Raw genomic sequence first — 16,684 nt, 5'->3', positions numbered from 1 at the left:
TTTCTTTTATTATTTATTTATTTAGGCGTCAAAGTGGACTTTTCAGAAGGATGCTATTTTATTGCAACACGATCATTGTACGTCTCGGTCGGACGATCATGACGGTTTGGCCTGTCGTTGTTGCGTTGTCTCGGAATTGCCCGATTGAATTTGTTTTCAGATTGTTGCACTATCGATTGGAAAAATCGTCCTAAGTTAAAGCGTTTTATGCTATAAAACGAAACTTGAAAAAAAAAGGCTCATGTGGTCGGAGCGATTTATCTCATTTTGAATTCAAAAATATCCGTTAAACTAACTTTCTATGATTGTCGCGTTCTCAACAATTTTAAATCCAAATTAAATCCAACCAAACTGTCCGGAGTTTATTGAACTGGAATTAAACAAAAATACTCCAAAATACTAAATTCAATAATAATGTATAATGTATAATGTTCATTAATACGACAAATAGTATGAACATTTATAGAGAAAGTGGATGAAATTAAAAATGTACTTAAGCCCATTTAACAAATTTAAATAACTGCTTTAAAAATTAACTTTAAGTAATAATAAAAGCGTAAAATCGGGATTCATTCTAATGGGGCCTCTGAAAATTAGAGCTATCCTTGCCAAATATATCAAAATGGTTCTACAAGTAAACGACAAAACTCCAAAAAGTAAGAGGAGACTGCTCTGTCAGATCTGTCTTCTCTACGATCTCGCTTTACGACCTGCCCAGGACGTAGGATTCGTTGCGCTGCTGCTGATGCTCGAGAGCGACGGTCAGGAACTGATACAGCTGATCCAGAATGCGCTCGTCGCGCCCATCTCGAAGCCCGGCGGCCGGCGTTGATGCCGAACCTCCCGCCCCAATCCGATCCACGTCCTGGTGTGCCCGTACGAGCGGTAGCTTCACCTTGTCCACCAAACCCACCACAGCGTTTACCAGACACACGAGAAAGGACATCGCACCGAGCATCAGTACGGGATGCAGCAGAACGTACAGTTGCAATCCAAGCAAACCGTGCTGCTGTTGACCGTGGTGATTGTGGTATGGCGGATACAGCGCGACCGTATCTAAAATCCCCGCCAGCACGTTGCCATGGTGTTGTTGCTGCTGCTGCTGCTGCTGCTGGTAATGATGGTGATGGCCGTGTGGATTCCATCCCCAGTTGGCGCTGCTGCTCCCGTGATTGCTGTTGTAGTACGGCTGCTGTTGTGATGGTGGTGGCCAGTGTGACCCATCGTCCTCGCCGCCATGATGGTGCCACTCGCCGTAACTGTCGTAGTGTCGTGCCGGTATCGTCGCCAGCAAGGATCGGTTGGGATCGTCGCCTCCCGACGTCGTCGTCGTCGTCGTCGCAGGTGTGTAACGTGTCCGACGTGGTGGTGGTGGTATATCATTTGTCGAACGCTTACTGGGAGGCAATAACGGGCTGGTTACAAACGATGATGTTGTGCCGTGCTCTTGCCGCTTGTGATCGATGGAGGCGGAAGGTGATGGTTGTTGTTGTTGAACAAACAGACGATTATTGTAATCCGAGTGAGCCACCATCAGATACGGGGAAGGCTGGGATGATGGAGCAAGAGGGGTAGGACGCACGTGGTCGGAGATGGAAGGTTCTGTATTAACCAGTGGTGCCGATTCGGGAAAGCGTTGCTCGCTGAACAGTCCATGAACGGCTTCCGTTGCTAAATCACCAAATACAACACCACCCGAGAAAAGCCCCAATACTAAGAAGAGCGCCAAAGGGCGATCGTCTGCACCCACAATGGAACACATTTTCACCAGCTGCGTGTGCGAGACACCTCGAACCAAGCACTACTAATCCTGCAAGCTGTACAGCACGACGATTTATAACGATCCCCACAATCTTCTTCGGAGCTATTGTCGCCAAGTTGCTCCATGGGACCGTCACGGATCAGTTATGGCGCATTCGCCCGAAAGAATAGATGCAGCTTTAGAAAAGGCATGCCCCTCCTGTTGACAGGTGCATCTCCTGACAACAACAACGGTTGCACACGGCCTACTAAGCCCAGACGACGAGATGTCTTGGGAGAATACTGATCTGGAGTTGTAAAATGAGAGTGAATTTGTTGAACACACCTTCATTGTTTGCTTAAAGGGCGAAAGGCAATCGTTTTGATATGTAGGTCTCAAACAGGATCAACGAAGATAAAAGAGGCTAAGTAAATGGGGTTAACTGGGGAATAGAGTCTCTTCATGGTAGTCTCTTCATCGTGGTTGAGTGGAAGCCACATATGTACTCCAATATGTAAAAAAGAATTGACTTAAAGTATTTCGGTTAAAAAATGACAAGTAAGCCGTCATACAAGAACAATGTAAGGCAAAAATTGAAAATATTAGACCCCCTCCTCCCCTAGTGTAACAAAATGTAAAGCTAGAAGAAACCCCCCTTCAAAATAACCTAACACTAGTGTGAGAATATTTGTAGCTTACTTTCTGTTACTAGGCGCTTATCACATGCGCGTATCATACGAGAGGAAGGATGACGAGCGGAGTGTGTATCCTTTCTCTCACTCCTTCCGCCACCCTTTAGGGATGCTGCGACCAATGGAAACTCTACCAGCGTAGATCAAATTTCAAAGCATCGTAAGTCGTCATCCATCAATTACGTAACGCAAAAATTGCACAATTTGCGACCCTCATCGCCAATAGTGTAATAAACTGTAACGTTGGAAGAAACAGACGTTGGTACGAACCAGTGTTGGTATGTAACGTTGGTATAAACCGACCCCCTACCAATGACGCACTATTGGGTGGAGTGGTATATAAAAGGTAGCGAAATCCGTTCTAAGCTAGCCTAACCGCGAAGTATGTTAAGTAAATAAGAAGAATCATCGTTTACATATTACTTACTTGTTATTCGATTAAAAAAAATTGGTATTACGTAACAAATGCTAAACTTCCCCCTCTCCTTCATGTATTTCCCACCCCTACAAGCGCTACGTAATTGATGGTTGACGCCTTAGCAGCTTTTCCAAAAACAGGAAAGCAAATGTGACATTGTATGCAATGAGTCAAGAGAAAAAAGGTTTACGCCACAAAAAAGCAATTCTGTTTCCGCCCGGGTTCGAACCGGGGACCTTCTGCGTGTGAAGCAGACGTGATAACCGCTACACTACGGAAACGCTTGGCGGAGGGCGCGCTAAGTGCGCTTTTGAATCGATGCTCGCTTCGTCTCTTTCTCTCGCCAACTAGTCCATTCTTTTACTTTCTTTCTCTCTTTCTCTCCTCTTTTTCTGTATCGGAAAATCCCATTTTCTTCCTGTGCCATCAAATTACATAAAAAATCCAATCCACCGTTCCAATTACAGACACAAAAGTCGTTATTTTTTATTCCACCTCTACTCACTACCCTTCTCTGCTCTCCCTTCCACTCCTCATTGCGCCACTTGCTCCGCCCCGGCCAAACCGAGCAGCGCTAACGTTTGCTCCTTATACTTGGCTATATTATACTCGTTCTCGCCCTCGTTGAACAGCCTCGATACCGCCTCGCCGTACGCTTCCGGCACCTGCTGCCAACCGCTGTCCCCTTCCTTCCGGCCCCAGTTGAGTGTCGCTTCCGCGTTCCGTTTGCTGCGGCTCCGCTCGAAGTCGAAAAACTCCATGTCCGCCTCGCACTTGGTCGCCTCCCACGGTTCCACCGTGTTCGACTCGTGGTACAGCGCGGTCAGCAGATAGATCGCGTAATCGTAGTTCTGCTTCTTGAGCGGGCACCGGTCCGTCACGATCGTGAGCAGATCCGTGTCCGGGTCGTACCGTTCGCCCACCAGCCGCAGCAGCTTGTCGCGCGCGTGCCGATCGAGCTGCAGCGCGCCCAGCTCCACCTGCACCGTGACGATGCGCGACAGCGGATTGCGTATCGTGGGCAGCGCGTGGCAGTAGTCGGACGTGACGCACGTCACCGGATAGTGGGCCCGCATCTTTTCCTCCGTCTCCAGCCCCTTCGGCCAGGGAGTGCAGAACTGTTTCAGCGCTTCGCACTGCCGCTTGATGACCGGGGGCGTTAAATGCAAAAAGTTCGGTATCTTCATCAGCTCCGCGTTGGCAAACTTGCCGGGTGACATTTGGTTGCGCTTCGTCACGTACCCCTGCCGAATCGGGAGCGGCACGGCGGACGGGTTGAACGTGCGCGGCCCGGGCCATACCGCACCCCAGTCCTGGTCCGTGGCCATCTGCTGTGAGCTGTGGTGAGTGAAAAAGGAGAAAGAAAAAACAGGTCAATTAATGGCCTTCGCAAGGAGACGGAGAGGAGGAGGCCATACCGAGGTGGTGGAACCTCCGGACGGGTCGCTTTCCGGCGAGCAAGCCGCTGTGACTTTGTTTGCTTCAAGTTCAGCACACGAAACTCTAAAAAGGTACAAAAGAAAGCAATGTTATAGGCAAAGGGGACTACATTTTACCCTCTCCAGCTACAAACCTTCTTCCTCGAGACCGCCCGAACGGGCGCCGTCCTCCTGCAACCGGGTCGACTGCAATCGAATGCCGACCGTCTGTACCGAACGGCTCCACAGCAGCGGCCAGGGACCGCAGGCACGTGCAAGCAAAGCCATCTCAATCCCGTTCCGTGCCTGTGTTCTGTGTATTATTTGCTTCCGCCCAGGCCCAGCCTGCAAACACGCTTAAGTAATAATTTCGGCACCGGTTTTGCCGGACGCCGAGCGGGTGGTGGGTTTTGTTGTTGATTTCGATTACCTCATGAGCGAGCTGCGAGCTGTTTTTCGGCTTGACAGCTGACTGACTGAAATGCGGTCAGGTGCCGAACTGAACGAAAGCTCAAACTTAACGAAAGCAAATCTGCAGTCGGGCATTCAAAAATGTCGTTACATTTGAAAGTAGTGATTGGGATTAATATGGTTTGTAAAGTGGTTCAGTTTTCGTGACAAAAAGTCATAACTTTTGACTATCTTCTTAAATCTTATCCACGTGAAAGCAAAAATCTTTCTCATATTTTTTGTCTTTTCCCTGACAACGATGAGATCGATTGTTACCACGTCCTAGTACGCCTGCATGTTGCTTAGAGGTGTCAACAAATACTAACCCAATCTATTTATTTTATTATTTTATCATAATCATGACCATTGAATCACAATTTCAATATGTACATGAATTCATGGCCATAACTCAATCAATCATGCATGTATTTGATTTAGCAAATACATGAGGTGGAAGACGAATACAACATACAACAAAACAAGATACGCATGGCATGCTTCGGTTAAACTTTACTCAAATAGATTATATTTTCTTTTCCTATTTCATCTCTCTCTGCTTTCCATCCTCTGTCTGTGCGCTACAGTGCGTAAAACTATTTCCATCATACAAGATCGTTTTTCTAGTTATGAGATTGCAACTTAAAAATATAATGTTACGACCTTTTCTCTCATTTTTTATCTCTCTGTAATTTTATATGCATACAACAAAAAAAAAACCTGTCGAGTTTTTTTAAAACGTTCAACGTCCACCCGATGTACACTACACGCACGCACGCACAGCACAGTACAGCACAGTTTGATTGTATTATTCGCTTTATCTAATAGTCAATACAAAATATATAACAATCACCGCGCACCATGCGTAGTGCAATGTGCAAAAAGTAGTAGTAGTAGTAGTAGTAAAGCCATTAAGCTGTAAGCTAATGTAAGCTATAAATAAAATAAATCATTCACTTGGTCTGCTTTTTCCGGTCATGCAGCCGCCGCCGCTGCTGCTGCTATTCCGCCATTGATTCTTCACTTCTATTTCTTCACAATGCCCATCAGCCGATTGTGACGATTTCGGTCACTGTCGCTGTCGAAGTTATTGTTCGCTGCACGTGGTTTGGGCAGTGCGGCAGAGGTACCACCACTAGTTGACGCATGCCCGTCCTTTGCCTTCATCATCCGGTACCGATTGATGACCGAGCTGGCGGAAGAATTTGCTGCAAAAGGTTCCACAGAACGGAGAAGAAGGTTTCGTTAGCTTCGAGCGCACAAGACAAAACAATAGGAGGGGCGCGCGGGGGCAAAGCATTTCAATCGCTTCGGCCATCATACTAACTTCGGCTGGTCGATCGGTTAACGGTGCGAGGACTTTTCCCTATCCGCTTGGGGCTCTTTTTCCTGTTTTCCTTGCTAACCGAGAGGGTCATTTTGCCTCCCTTCATTGAAGCACGGCGCAGCACTGCAAAAATAGAGAAGGAATATATTTCAGTAAAACAACTCGAAGCAAGCGCTGCAAGCGCCAACCACAATTACCTTTATCCAACACCTGCGGGTCAACGTTCGATTCCACAAGCACGTTGGAAAACAGTGACTCCGTTTCCGAGTCCTTGCTGCTGCCGATATCAAACGTCGAGTTGGCGATACTGCCGATGCCGCTCGAGTCGTCCGACACGTTCAGCTTGTTCTTGTCCGCGATGTCGCTCGACGGTGACTGTGGTACCTTCTTCTTCGACAAGGAGTCCATCATCGCTTGGCTCACGACCAACCGTGGCACCTTGAGGCGATGGGAAACGGGTGCCGTCGTCGTCGTCGCCGTCATCTTGCCCATCGCTTTTGCCTGCTTCGTCGGTGTCCGGCGGGAGATGGGTGGCCGCGACAAAATGCCACCCCCGGCCAAGCTGGTGGTCTTGAACGACATCGTTCGGCTAACCATTTTGGGCTTTTTGAAAATGTTGCGTTCGGTGGCAGTGTCCTCGTTTGCGCTATCGCCCTGCAGCGAACACGTATCCGGTTCCGACTCGCTGCCATCGTTCAGCTTCGACCGTTTCATAGCACCACCCGCTGCTCCACCGACGACAGAGAGCATCGTCGAGCCATCCTCATCCTCACCGTCCGGCGGGAAGTCAACCGCATCCTCGGAACAGTCGGACAGGTTGGCGATGTCGTCCAGGCTGTTGCTGCTGAGATCGATGTCGTTCCGGTCCTGCTGCTGGCAGTCGTCGTCGAAGAAGGTGACGCCCCGCTGTCGCTGGTTTAGCTTCACCAGCCGCTTCAGCTTGTCGTACGTCACATTGTCCAGCCGGTCCATGCTACGGAGCAGCAGATAGTTCTGCTGTATGATGTCGCCGCTGAGCACCATTATGTTGTGCCACAGCTTGTTTTCCTGCGCGTAGGTAAACGACATCTGCAGCACGTGCTCCTTGTAGAGCGTCGCTTGCAGCGCCTCGATTTCCGCATCCTTGCCCGTCAGAATGCCCTTCAGCACCGTGGCCAGCTCGCTTTGCGCAATCTCCTTTCGGAGTGCGTTGCGACTGCGCAGCGACTGGCGGAACCGTTCCTGCCAGCGGGTTTTGTCTGCCTGCTGGTTGGCGACCTGCTTGCCGCACCGGTCGACGGACGCTTCCATTTTTGCAATGTCCTGGAGAGGAAATAATAGAAAAGAAAAGGTCCAGCAACGGTTAGTTTTGAACGAACATTTTGAATCTGACAGTTGAGCGCACGAACAAACAAAAACACCACAAAGAAGTTTGACGTTTCCCAGCAAACACACGGCGCACCGCAATTTCGTTCGCAATCATAACAAAAGCAAAGTTGGAAAGGAAACAATTTAAACATTCGACGTGAAACATGTTACGAATAACAGCACTGCTGCGAGCGGCCAGCTTTACAGCGCTAGAATCAAACGGTAACACCATCGTTCGTGCCTTCACAAAGCGATTCATCTGCACAGCACTGCGCCCCGTTCGATGTGAACTACCGGCAGCGCCAGTCGCCAGTCTTATCGCAGCAAAACTCCAGCCCCCGCCGACGGTACGACACTACGCCAAGGGCAAGGACAAAAAGAAAGACAAAAAGGGTGCAGCCGCCAAAGTACAGATCAACGAGGAGCAGCTCGGCGGCCTGATCGATCTGGACGGGCTGCGAACGCAGATGGAAAAGAGCCTCGCCGCCATGAAGGACGATTACGTGAAAAATCTCTCGCTCCGGTCTACCACCGGGTCGATCGAAACGCTGCGCATCACGTACGAGGGCAAAGACTATCAGCTGCAGGAGCTGGGGCAGGTGGTGCGCAAAAATCCCAAAACGCTCGTCGTCAATTTGGTGGCCTTCCCGCAAACCATCCCGGTGGTGCTGCAAGCCATCCAGCGCAGCGGCATGAACCTGAACCCGCAGCAGGACGGCACGACGCTGTTCATTCCCGTGCCGAAGGTGACGCGCGAACATCGCGAAGGGTTGGCGAAGAACGCCAAGGTGCTGTTCATCAAGTGCCGCGATCGCATCAAGGACGCCCAGAACCAATCCATCAAGAAGCTAAAGAAGCAGTCCAACGTCTCCGAGGACGAAGCATTTCAGGCGCAGGCACAAATCACCGCCATTGCGGATGGGTTTGTCAAGGAGGCAGAAAAGCTGATGGAGCTCAAGCAGGCGGAACTGCTGGGCGATAAGTAAGGCAAGCGAGAGTAGAAATTGTTGTCCCGCCTTCCCTCCCCTACTGCCAAGTCGAATAAAGCGAATGATAGTGAGTTGATTAAAGCTAAGCAAAGTCTCTTACCTCATTCAGATGGCTTCCGTCGAGCGTCACAATGCGCGCAATCGTTTCCGCCTGTTCCTTCAGCTTGACGCGCATGTTCAGCAGCTTCTCCTTGCTCTTCAGCGCGATCAGGTGCTGCAGCGCCTGGCGCATGCTGGCGTAGCAGCTGTCGATGCGCGACACCCAGGTGTTGAGCAACGTGGCGTTAAGCGCCAGCGATGGGCCAGGGGCCGCCGTCGCCGCCTCTTGCTCCTTCTTGCGCAGCTGCTCCTCCAGGTCGGCCACCTTCGCCTTCAGCCGCTCGAGCTCCTCCGCCTGCTCGTTCACCTTCTTCACCAGGAACTCCTTCGGCACGTTCGACGGGACAATGTTCTGCCGGACGGTGGTTCGGATCTTCTTCGCTCGCGACGCGTACTTCAGCGTGTTGTACGTATCGTCGTACGTCAGCGACGACGGCGAGATGTTGGCGATCATCACCGTCTGGCAGTTGCCCCCGAGGCTGTCCTTCAGGATGCGCGTCAGGTTCGAGTCGCGGTACGGGATGTGCTTCAACCCGTCCGCCAGCTTGTTAATGCAGTTGCCGAGCGCGAGCAGCGATTTGTTAATGTTCGCACCCTCCTTGAACCGGATCCCGATGCCCTTGGTGCTGGCGGCACGCTCGCTGCCCGCCAGATCGATCATCGACAGCTTCACCGCGCGCTTCTGGCCCGTCTTCTTCTCCACCATGCGGATGTGCACCTGGAAGATCGCATGGCTGCGGCTGCTTTCCGCGTTTGCGTCCGTCGGATGCTGCGTTCGGTTGCGGTTGCCCAGCGCCAGCAGCTCCAGCAGCTCCGTAGCGTTGTGTATCTGCTTCAGCACCAGCCCGCTCACCACCACGCCGTGCGAATCTTCGCGCAGCTTCAGCGGGCCGGTTTTGGTGAGCAGATTCATTACCAGCTCGTTGTACACCTCCAGGTACGAGATGCCGATGTCAAACTTGCGCACCTCGCTGAGCGATTCGATCTGGCGGAACAGCTCCTTCACGGTGAGGAAGGTGATGCCGGGGCAGGTTTCGTTCCCCAGCATGGTGTGCGTTTTGCCTGCCCCGGTCGCACCGTACACAAAGACCGAGCAGTTGTACCCGTTCATCACCGACTGTACGAGCGGTTTCATGCACACCTCGAAGATGTCGTTGTTGGTAGCCGTATTGTCGAACACGTCGTCGTACTCCATGGTGAGCTTCTTCTTCACGCGCTTCGTTATGTCCCGGTGCGTGAGCTTCACGCCGTGGAAGAAGAATTCGTCCTCGTCCTCGTCCGGATCGAACATTAGCGTCGACTTGTCGAGAACCTGCAAGAAAAGCAATTGCCTGGGTGTTAGCACAAAGCACAACTTTTTCCCACCGTTGGGCGGGTGGAAGACACAACACCCCACACCCTTCCGCCGTTCACGCACCTTGATGATGTTTCGCGGATTGCCCTCCAGTTCCCGCTCGTTGAACGGGCGAACGCGCACCGCGACACGGATTTTCCGCGAATCGGTAGACATTTTGTTGGATGTTTACTGCGTCGCTCGGCTTTCCCGGCAAACGGACAATCCAGTCAACACACACGCACACCACCTTTTTGCAGGCGTTCGCTTTGTCTAGCACACACACACACAGCACACCTCCTCCTAATATCCTTCTATTTCCGCCGCTCTCCGCAAACTATGTGTGCTTGGATGGACGCACTTGTTATTTAACCTCGGTGGATGGATTACACCTGGCCCGTAAATTTGTTGCTCGCGCTGTTTACAGAACGATCGCTGCAGATCGCATCTTTCTCCAGGCTACTGGCGTCATTTCGAAAGCCGATACAAATGTCCGTTGACAGTTTGTATGCCAACGACCAACTGCTCGAACGGTGGGTGCACATATTGGCCGGCAATTGCACCCGAACGCCCACTGTGACAGCTTGTTCGAGCAGTGCACTGCTCGAAAGTGGATGACAGTAGAGGGTAGAAGGCCAAGGTTTATAGTGTGAAAAGCAAACGCGCGTTTGTTGACCGGCACAGTGAACAGTACAGGAACAAAAACAACAAGCTACGAGCGGGCTGTGTGTGTGTTTTTTTAAATACTCTCTACTTTAAACGCGCGTTTTGTGATGAAGATTGCGATCGAAGGATGTGCGCACGGTGAGCTGGAGAAAATATACGACCTGATCGGCTCGATACAGGACGAGCAAAACATTACGGTCGATCTGCTGATATGCTGCGGAGATTTTCAATCCACGCGCAACCTGCAGGATCTGCAGTGTATGGCCGTCCCGCAGAAGCATTTGGATATGTGCAGCTTCTACAAGTAGGTAGAGCATGGTTCAGGCTACCTCTCTATCTGGATGTTCGTCAGCTTACCCCACGTACGATTACTTGCCCCTCCCCCTTCTCGCCAGGTACTACAGTGGGGAGAAGAAGGCACCCATCCTAACGCTGTTCATCGGAGGCAACCACGAGGCGTCCAACTATCTGCAGGAGCTACCCTACGGTGGCTGGGTAGCGCCCAACATTTACTACCTCGGCTATGCCGGCGTGGTCGACTGCAACGGCATCCGGATCGGGGGCATTTCAGGCATCTACAAGGGGCACGACTTTCTGAAGGGCCGGTTCGAGTTTCCACCGTACGACGAGGGCAGCAAGCGCAGCGTTTACCACCAGCGCCAGATCGATGTGTTTCGGTTGAAGCAACTTTCGCCCGGTGTCGACATAATGCTGTCGCACGACTGGCCGCGTGGCATTACGCGCCACGGCAACGAGACGCAGCTGCTGCGCTTCAAGCCCGCCTTCCGCGAGGACATCGAGAGCAACCGGCTGGGCAGCATGCCGTGCGAAGAGTTGCTCCGCAAGCTTCAACCACCGTACTGGTTCGCGGCACATTTGCACTGTAAATTTGCGGCCCTCGTGGAACACCCCGGGGAGCGGTGTACAAAATTCCTAGCGCTCGATAAGTGCTTGCCGAAGAGGCGATTTCTGCAAATCCTAGACATTCCGACCGCGGAAGATGGGGACGGTGGCGAGGCGAAACCCGTACAGTTGAAGTACGATCTCGAATGGTTAACGGTACTGAACCTTACGAACCATCTGATCAGCATCCGCACCACCAATGGGTACATGCCGGGTGAAGGCGGTGGTGGTGGTGAACGCTTCAACTTTACGCCATCGGAGGAAGAGAAAGCGAAGGTGCTGGAACGGTTCGGCAACGATCTGACCATACCGGACAATTTCGTACGAATAGCCGAACCGTATCAACCGAATGAGGATGGTACGGTTGATATGCGGTCGACAGAGCAGCCGCAAGCATATTTAAACCCGCAGACGACGGCCCTTTGCGATAAGCTAAATATTGACGATCCGCTGCGGCTCGCGATGCTGATGACGGGCCACAAGCTCAACACGTCCACGTACGTCGATCGGCTGTGTGATAAGGAGGAGGAGGTACCGAGCAAAGCAGCGGCGCGAATTCCGAATGCCGACCAGCTCGAGCTTGGCGACGATGACGATGATGACGAAGCAGCTGAGGAGATGGAAAAAGGAATAGAACCATTAGAAAGCTCACCAGACAAACCGCAAACACCGGTACAACCGAAACTGTCGCTTTCCTCCCTATTACCTGAACCGAAATGGCGACAGGATGCGCACGATTCCGACCTGTCGACCACGCTGAATGATTCCACGCCGAACTGCAGCTTACTAAGCTTGCCGACGCCGCAGAAAACCGGGGACAACGATACGTCCATCCTGTCGGAGTCGGCACTAGCGGTGAACGATTTGAATTTGTCCAGCCCGGTACAGCAGCAGGAGCAGCAACAGGACAATCCGCCCGTGAAGAAGTTTAAGCGAAGAAATGAAACCATCTACGCAAAGGACGATAGTGACTGAGGCGGAAGAAAGAAAAACGATGGATTAAATAAGTGGAAAACAATCTCAACTTGTACAGAGAAATAAGTAATGACATTTAAATAAATAAAAAAATTAAGGACTTTAAATAGAGAAAACCGGTGGCGCTGTCCGTTGAATCATGTTGAACCAAAATGCGTAGGGATGAGTTCCAGAACTGATATGGTTCTGCTGTCCTGTTCTAGGACGAATATAGCTATGCGTTTGAGATCATTTACAGAACCAGCATGAGAACAGATCAGTCCTAGTTTAAGGATTCGGCATTAGTTTATGAACTGGAATGAGTTTGTGAGCCGTTTCTTTTGGCGTACAGCTCGGAATTAAAAGGTGCCTTGAAATTACGCCAGGTTGTGTAGCCATGTAACCGGGCCAAATTAAACAGTTTCAAAAAGGGGAAAATTAACAGAAAAACAAGCTATAAATATAACGTATACGCCAGCGTGTGCACGTGCACGTTGGTCCCTTCACTCGTTTGCCGTTCCGAATCGAGCATTTGCGTGAAGAGCGTCGACGGTATCGTTGGCAAAAAAGAGATCGCACGAAAACAAAGCTCTCGCAGCTTGCTAGGATCGCAAACAGCGCTTGTGTCAGTTTACGTTATCACTTTGGCTGGACCACCGAAAAACGGGCAACCAAGCGGAAGCCTTCCTTTCGTTGGACGCGGTGTACAACTAACAACACGCAACTACGCCATTGATGATGATTAGCAAGGTCAGCACAGTTACGCACCCGCACCGATAGAACCAGATCGACCCCATCATCATCATCCGAGTCGGAGGCGACAGTAGTGATGTAACGCATAAACGTTTGGAACGGACTGCCAAAAAAAACCCAGCACAAACACACACACACACTCACCAAAACATCACCAGCATCCACGTGCGATGGATCGCGAAAAGCACCGCGAAACCCGGTACGCCGGGCTGGCGGGCGGATTGACGGGCTGCATCACGCGCTTCATTTGTCAGCCGCTGGACGTGCTGAAGATACGGCTCCAGCTGCAGGTGGAACCGATCCGGTCCGGGTCCAGCCACTCCAAGTACCGCTCGATCGCCCAATCGGTGGCCTGCATCTACCGCGAGGAGGGGCTGCTTGCGTTCTGGAAGGGCCACAACCCGGCCCAGGTGCTCTCGCTCGTGTACGGCGTGGCGCAGTTTTCCTTCTACGAGCGGTTCAATCGAGTGTTGCGCGAGCTGCCCCTGCTGGACGGGCACGACCAGGCACGGCAATTTCTGTGCGGCGCGTGCAGCGGTTCCTTCGCCGCCCTGACCATCATGCCGCTGGACGTGATACGGACGCGGCTGGTCTCGCAGGACCCGGGCCGGGGGTATCAGAACGCGCTGCAGGGCCTGGGGGAGATTTATCGGCACGAGGGCGTCCGGGGGCTGTACCGGGGCGTCGGTCCGGCCATGCTGCAGATTGCCCCGCTGGCTGGTGGTCAGTTTATGTTTTACAATCTGTTCGGTACGGTGGTGAAGCGGTTGGAGGGGCTGTCGCCCGAGGCGCAGCTGCCGTCCGGCGAGCTGTTCGTGTGCGGTGGGCTGGCCGGGCTGTGCACCAAGCTGCTGGTTTATCCGCTCGATCTGACGAAGAAGCGGCTCCAGATACAGGGCTTCGCCCAGAGCCGGCAAACGTTCGGGCAGCACTTTGTCTGCCGCCATATGCTACACTGCCTGGTGCAGGTCGGCCGGTTCGAGGGGGTGCGCGGGCTGTACAAGGGGCTGCTGCCGTCGCTGCTGAAGGCCGGCTGCACGTCCGCGTTTTACTTTACGATTTACGACACACTGTTGCTGCTGTTTAACAGCGAACGAAGCTTTAGATAGGCGCACGGGAAGTGAGAAAGAGGGAGAGAGAGAGAGAGAGAGAGAAAAATGTGTATAAAAACTTTCACGCTTTAAATAAATGGCCTCGCCTTTAACTGTATCACATTTGATTTTTACCTCATTCTACCGTTAAATTTGCTTATTGAAGAGAGGACAAATAGCTATACTTGAGAAAAATGTCTTCAAAACAGATGTAGTTGTAGCAGGAGAGCATCGATTAGTCTAATTTTTTGTCGTTTCGTCATCACGTTAAACCACTCTACAATACTACAATAGCCGGAAGTCGTTCCGGTAGGCGGCAGTCAGAGTGCTAGCAGTAGAGTTAAATTTGGTTTTATTGAACTTTCGTTAGGCTTTGCTTGCTTGCTTGTTTATAAGGGTGAAGTGCCCTTCTACTATTCAGTAACGGTACTACTACGCGTGCAGTATTGCATGGCCGTTGCATCAACGCAACGCCAGCGCCTCCTTCTCCATCTTCCAGGCGCTCCTGAACAAAAAACGGGGTGAGAAACACACACACTACGCTAGGCTCGAACGATGCCTACTGCGATTTCTTCTAATTGTGACAGTGAAGAACAAAAAATATAACATAACAAAAACAAAAAATAACAATCCAACAAATTAAAAAGAAACCGCCAGCATCGAAGCGTTCGAGTGCAAAATGCTAATTATAATTTGTAGTTAGTAGTCGACCGACTTTCTTCCTCCTCCCGGGACTCTCTTCGGCTCGTTTTGCAATCCTTCCCCGGAAACGATCCTTAAACGCCTCCTCCTCCTCCGCCTCCACCTTCTGCCTGTTGATACATAAACTCCGGCGTGGCGTAGTGCACCGTATCACAGTAGTAGTGTTCCGGGTTGGGAATCGTCTCCAGCACGTACCGGGGCCGCTCGTCCTCCTGGGCGGACGGTTTGTCCGGACCGCCAAACCCGAGCGGTTCCATCTCGGCCAGATGCCGGGGCACGGGCACCTTCCGGTAGAAGTAGTACTGCGGCTGGCTGGCCGTGTTGTACGGCGGGCTGAGGATGTCGAAGAAGGCGGCCGGGCCCCCGATCGCCGTAATCTCGTGAAAGTTCCGCTCGGTCGGCGTCAGCACGGCACAGTCGCCGGCCGCCGAGCTGATAATCTTTTCCGGCTCGGCCACCACCAGCACGTGCCGGCGGAGGGTGCCGCCCTCGGCCCGCGGTTCCACCGTGTCGCGGCGCGCGATCTCACTGTAGCTGCAGATCTGTACCGCCCCCGACACGACCCGCAGCAGCCCGTGCATCTGGGGGTGGTCGTGCAGCGGCATGGTGTAGTTTTCCCGCAGCACAAACACCGACATCGCGAAGCGGTCGTTCTCGAACACGCCGACGTACGTGCAGGGCGCCTTGGTCGGCTGCTGGAACGTTTCCGTCGCGACGAGCGACGGTTCCAGCCCAATGTCCGCCAGCGTAAGCTGGTCGACCAGGCGGCGCAGCGCGTTCAGATTGCTGGCGAACTTTGTGTCCCCCGCTCCGGTGTGCTCGAACGTGGCCCATGCCTGCCGGAACACGCGGGCAAACAGGGTGCTCATGGTGGTGGTCGCGCGCGGTTATTGCGCACTCGGTTCGGCAACACTATTCCGGGCGCTACTGCAGGACACGAACACACGCGCTACACATACCCGGCACACACACACACACACACACACACACACACACAGCAGAGATCGATGTGGTTCCGATGCAAACGCTGGCCGTGCTAGGTGTGATGGATGATCTCCGCAATTACAGAGCCCAGTGCATATCGCCGTATCAGCAGGAAATGGGCAATCGGTCCAGCGCAAGCAAAAACGATTCGTGTCGATAGCTGCGATAAGGATGAGTGGGAATGTCTAAAATTTTCCTTCCGCACCGTGCCCGCACAGGCGATGTTGTGTTGTTCTGCGTGTGTACGTTTTCCCCCAACTGTTCGCACCTCACTGACAGCGTCGACTGACAGTTGTAGAGCAGAGTGATAGAGAGAGCGAGGCGGACGTTTGTTCTCTTTTCTTTTGCAGTGTTGCAGTGCAAGCTCCCTCCTTCGGTAAGGATAATTCCATCTGCAGCCGTTGTGGGATTGCGTTAAACTGCGCGCCGGGTGCACGAAAACTTATTTAATCCATGCTACGAAAGGTGCGATATGTAACTAATTTCAATGATTGACACTACCGCTGCCTCGTCCGGCGGTTTTGACCTGGTTGCTGCTACACGAACGCTGTCCTTCACCTACTATGATTGCGGAGTGGTAGGGAAGATTTAGAATTTTCATGTTCTCTCCGTCTGACTCAGGCGACAGTGCATGCCAGCTGTGACGTAATAGCGTTTAAAGGAGGTAGTACGTACATCGGTCTCTTTGGGATCGATATTTCAATGCACCACAATCTTCTGGCAAAGGATTTCTGTTCGCACTATCGAACGGTTTCGTTTTCTATCACCGCCGACCGATAGACTTCGCCGACAAGTTTCTCAATGTATTCCAAGCCTATCC

General features: G+C 52.0%; 6 protein-coding genes and 1 non-coding gene across 7 annotated transcripts; 3 read left to right on the top strand and 4 right to left on the bottom strand.

Moving 5' to 3' along the window:
- Positions 1–3,059: 3,059 nt before the first annotated feature.
- On the bottom strand, positions 3,060–3,132 carry Trnav-cac. Its single transcript has one exon. It is a non-coding gene; the product is annotated as a tRNA-Val (tRNA).
- A 180-nt stretch (positions 3,133–3,312) lies between these two features.
- On the bottom strand, positions 3,313–4,744 carry LOC121591549 (28S ribosomal protein S35, mitochondrial). The gene is made up of 3 exons (XM_041912193.1): positions 4,425–4,744; positions 4,270–4,354; positions 3,313–4,189 (listed from the first exon to the last, which is right to left on the bottom strand). The coding sequence occupies exons 1-3, from the start codon at positions 4,555–4,557 to the stop codon at positions 3,385–3,387; spliced, it is 1,023 nt and encodes a 340-aa protein (XP_041768127.1). The 5' UTR covers positions 4,558–4,744; the 3' UTR covers positions 3,313–3,384.
- A 760-nt stretch (positions 4,745–5,504) lies between these two features.
- Positions 5,505–10,290, bottom strand: LOC121591545 (kinesin-like protein KIF18A). The gene is made up of 5 exons (XM_041912190.1): positions 9,896–10,290; positions 8,480–9,790; positions 6,241–7,345; positions 6,044–6,166; positions 5,505–5,924 (listed from the first exon to the last, which is right to left on the bottom strand). The coding sequence occupies exons 1-5, from the start codon at positions 9,986–9,988 to the stop codon at positions 5,743–5,745; spliced, it is 2,814 nt and encodes a 937-aa protein (XP_041768124.1). The 5' UTR covers positions 9,989–10,290; the 3' UTR covers positions 5,505–5,742.
- On the top strand, positions 7,466–8,465 carry LOC121591551 (ribosome-recycling factor, mitochondrial). Its single transcript, XM_041912196.1, has one exon. The coding sequence runs from the start codon at positions 7,555–7,557 to the stop codon at positions 8,374–8,376; it is 822 nt and encodes a 273-aa protein (XP_041768130.1). The 5' UTR covers positions 7,466–7,554; the 3' UTR covers positions 8,377–8,465.
- Positions 10,291–10,441: 151 nt separating the features above from the next.
- On the top strand, positions 10,442–12,464 carry LOC121591547 (lariat debranching enzyme). Its single transcript, XM_041912191.1, has 2 exons — positions 10,442–10,781; positions 10,873–12,464. Exons 1-2 carry the CDS (start codon positions 10,585–10,587, stop codon positions 12,353–12,355), a joined length of 1,680 nt encoding a protein of 559 aa, XP_041768125.1. The 5' UTR covers positions 10,442–10,584; the 3' UTR covers positions 12,356–12,464.
- Positions 12,465–12,839: 375 nt separating this feature from the next.
- Positions 12,840–14,296, top strand: LOC121591550 (mitochondrial thiamine pyrophosphate carrier-like). The gene has a single exon (XM_041912195.1). The coding sequence runs from the start codon at positions 13,258–13,260 to the stop codon at positions 14,194–14,196; it is 939 nt and encodes a 312-aa protein (XP_041768129.1). The 5' UTR covers positions 12,840–13,257; the 3' UTR covers positions 14,197–14,296.
- A 217-nt stretch (positions 14,297–14,513) lies between these two features.
- LOC121591552 (2-aminoethanethiol dioxygenase) lies at positions 14,514–16,638 on the bottom strand. The gene has a single exon (XM_041912197.1). It carries the CDS (start codon positions 15,747–15,749, stop codon positions 14,955–14,957), a length of 795 nt encoding a protein of 264 aa, XP_041768131.1. The 5' UTR covers positions 15,750–16,638; the 3' UTR covers positions 14,514–14,954.
- Between the last annotated feature and the right edge of the window lie 46 nt (positions 16,639–16,684).

This window comes from Anopheles merus, chromosome 2L, assembly GCF_017562075.2.
Source record: "Anopheles merus strain MAF chromosome 2L, AmerM5.1, whole genome shotgun sequence".
In the NCBI taxonomy this organism is placed as follows: Eukaryota; Metazoa; Arthropoda; class Insecta; order Diptera; family Culicidae; genus Anopheles; species Anopheles merus.
This window is presented reverse-complemented; position numbering and strand designations above follow the sequence as displayed.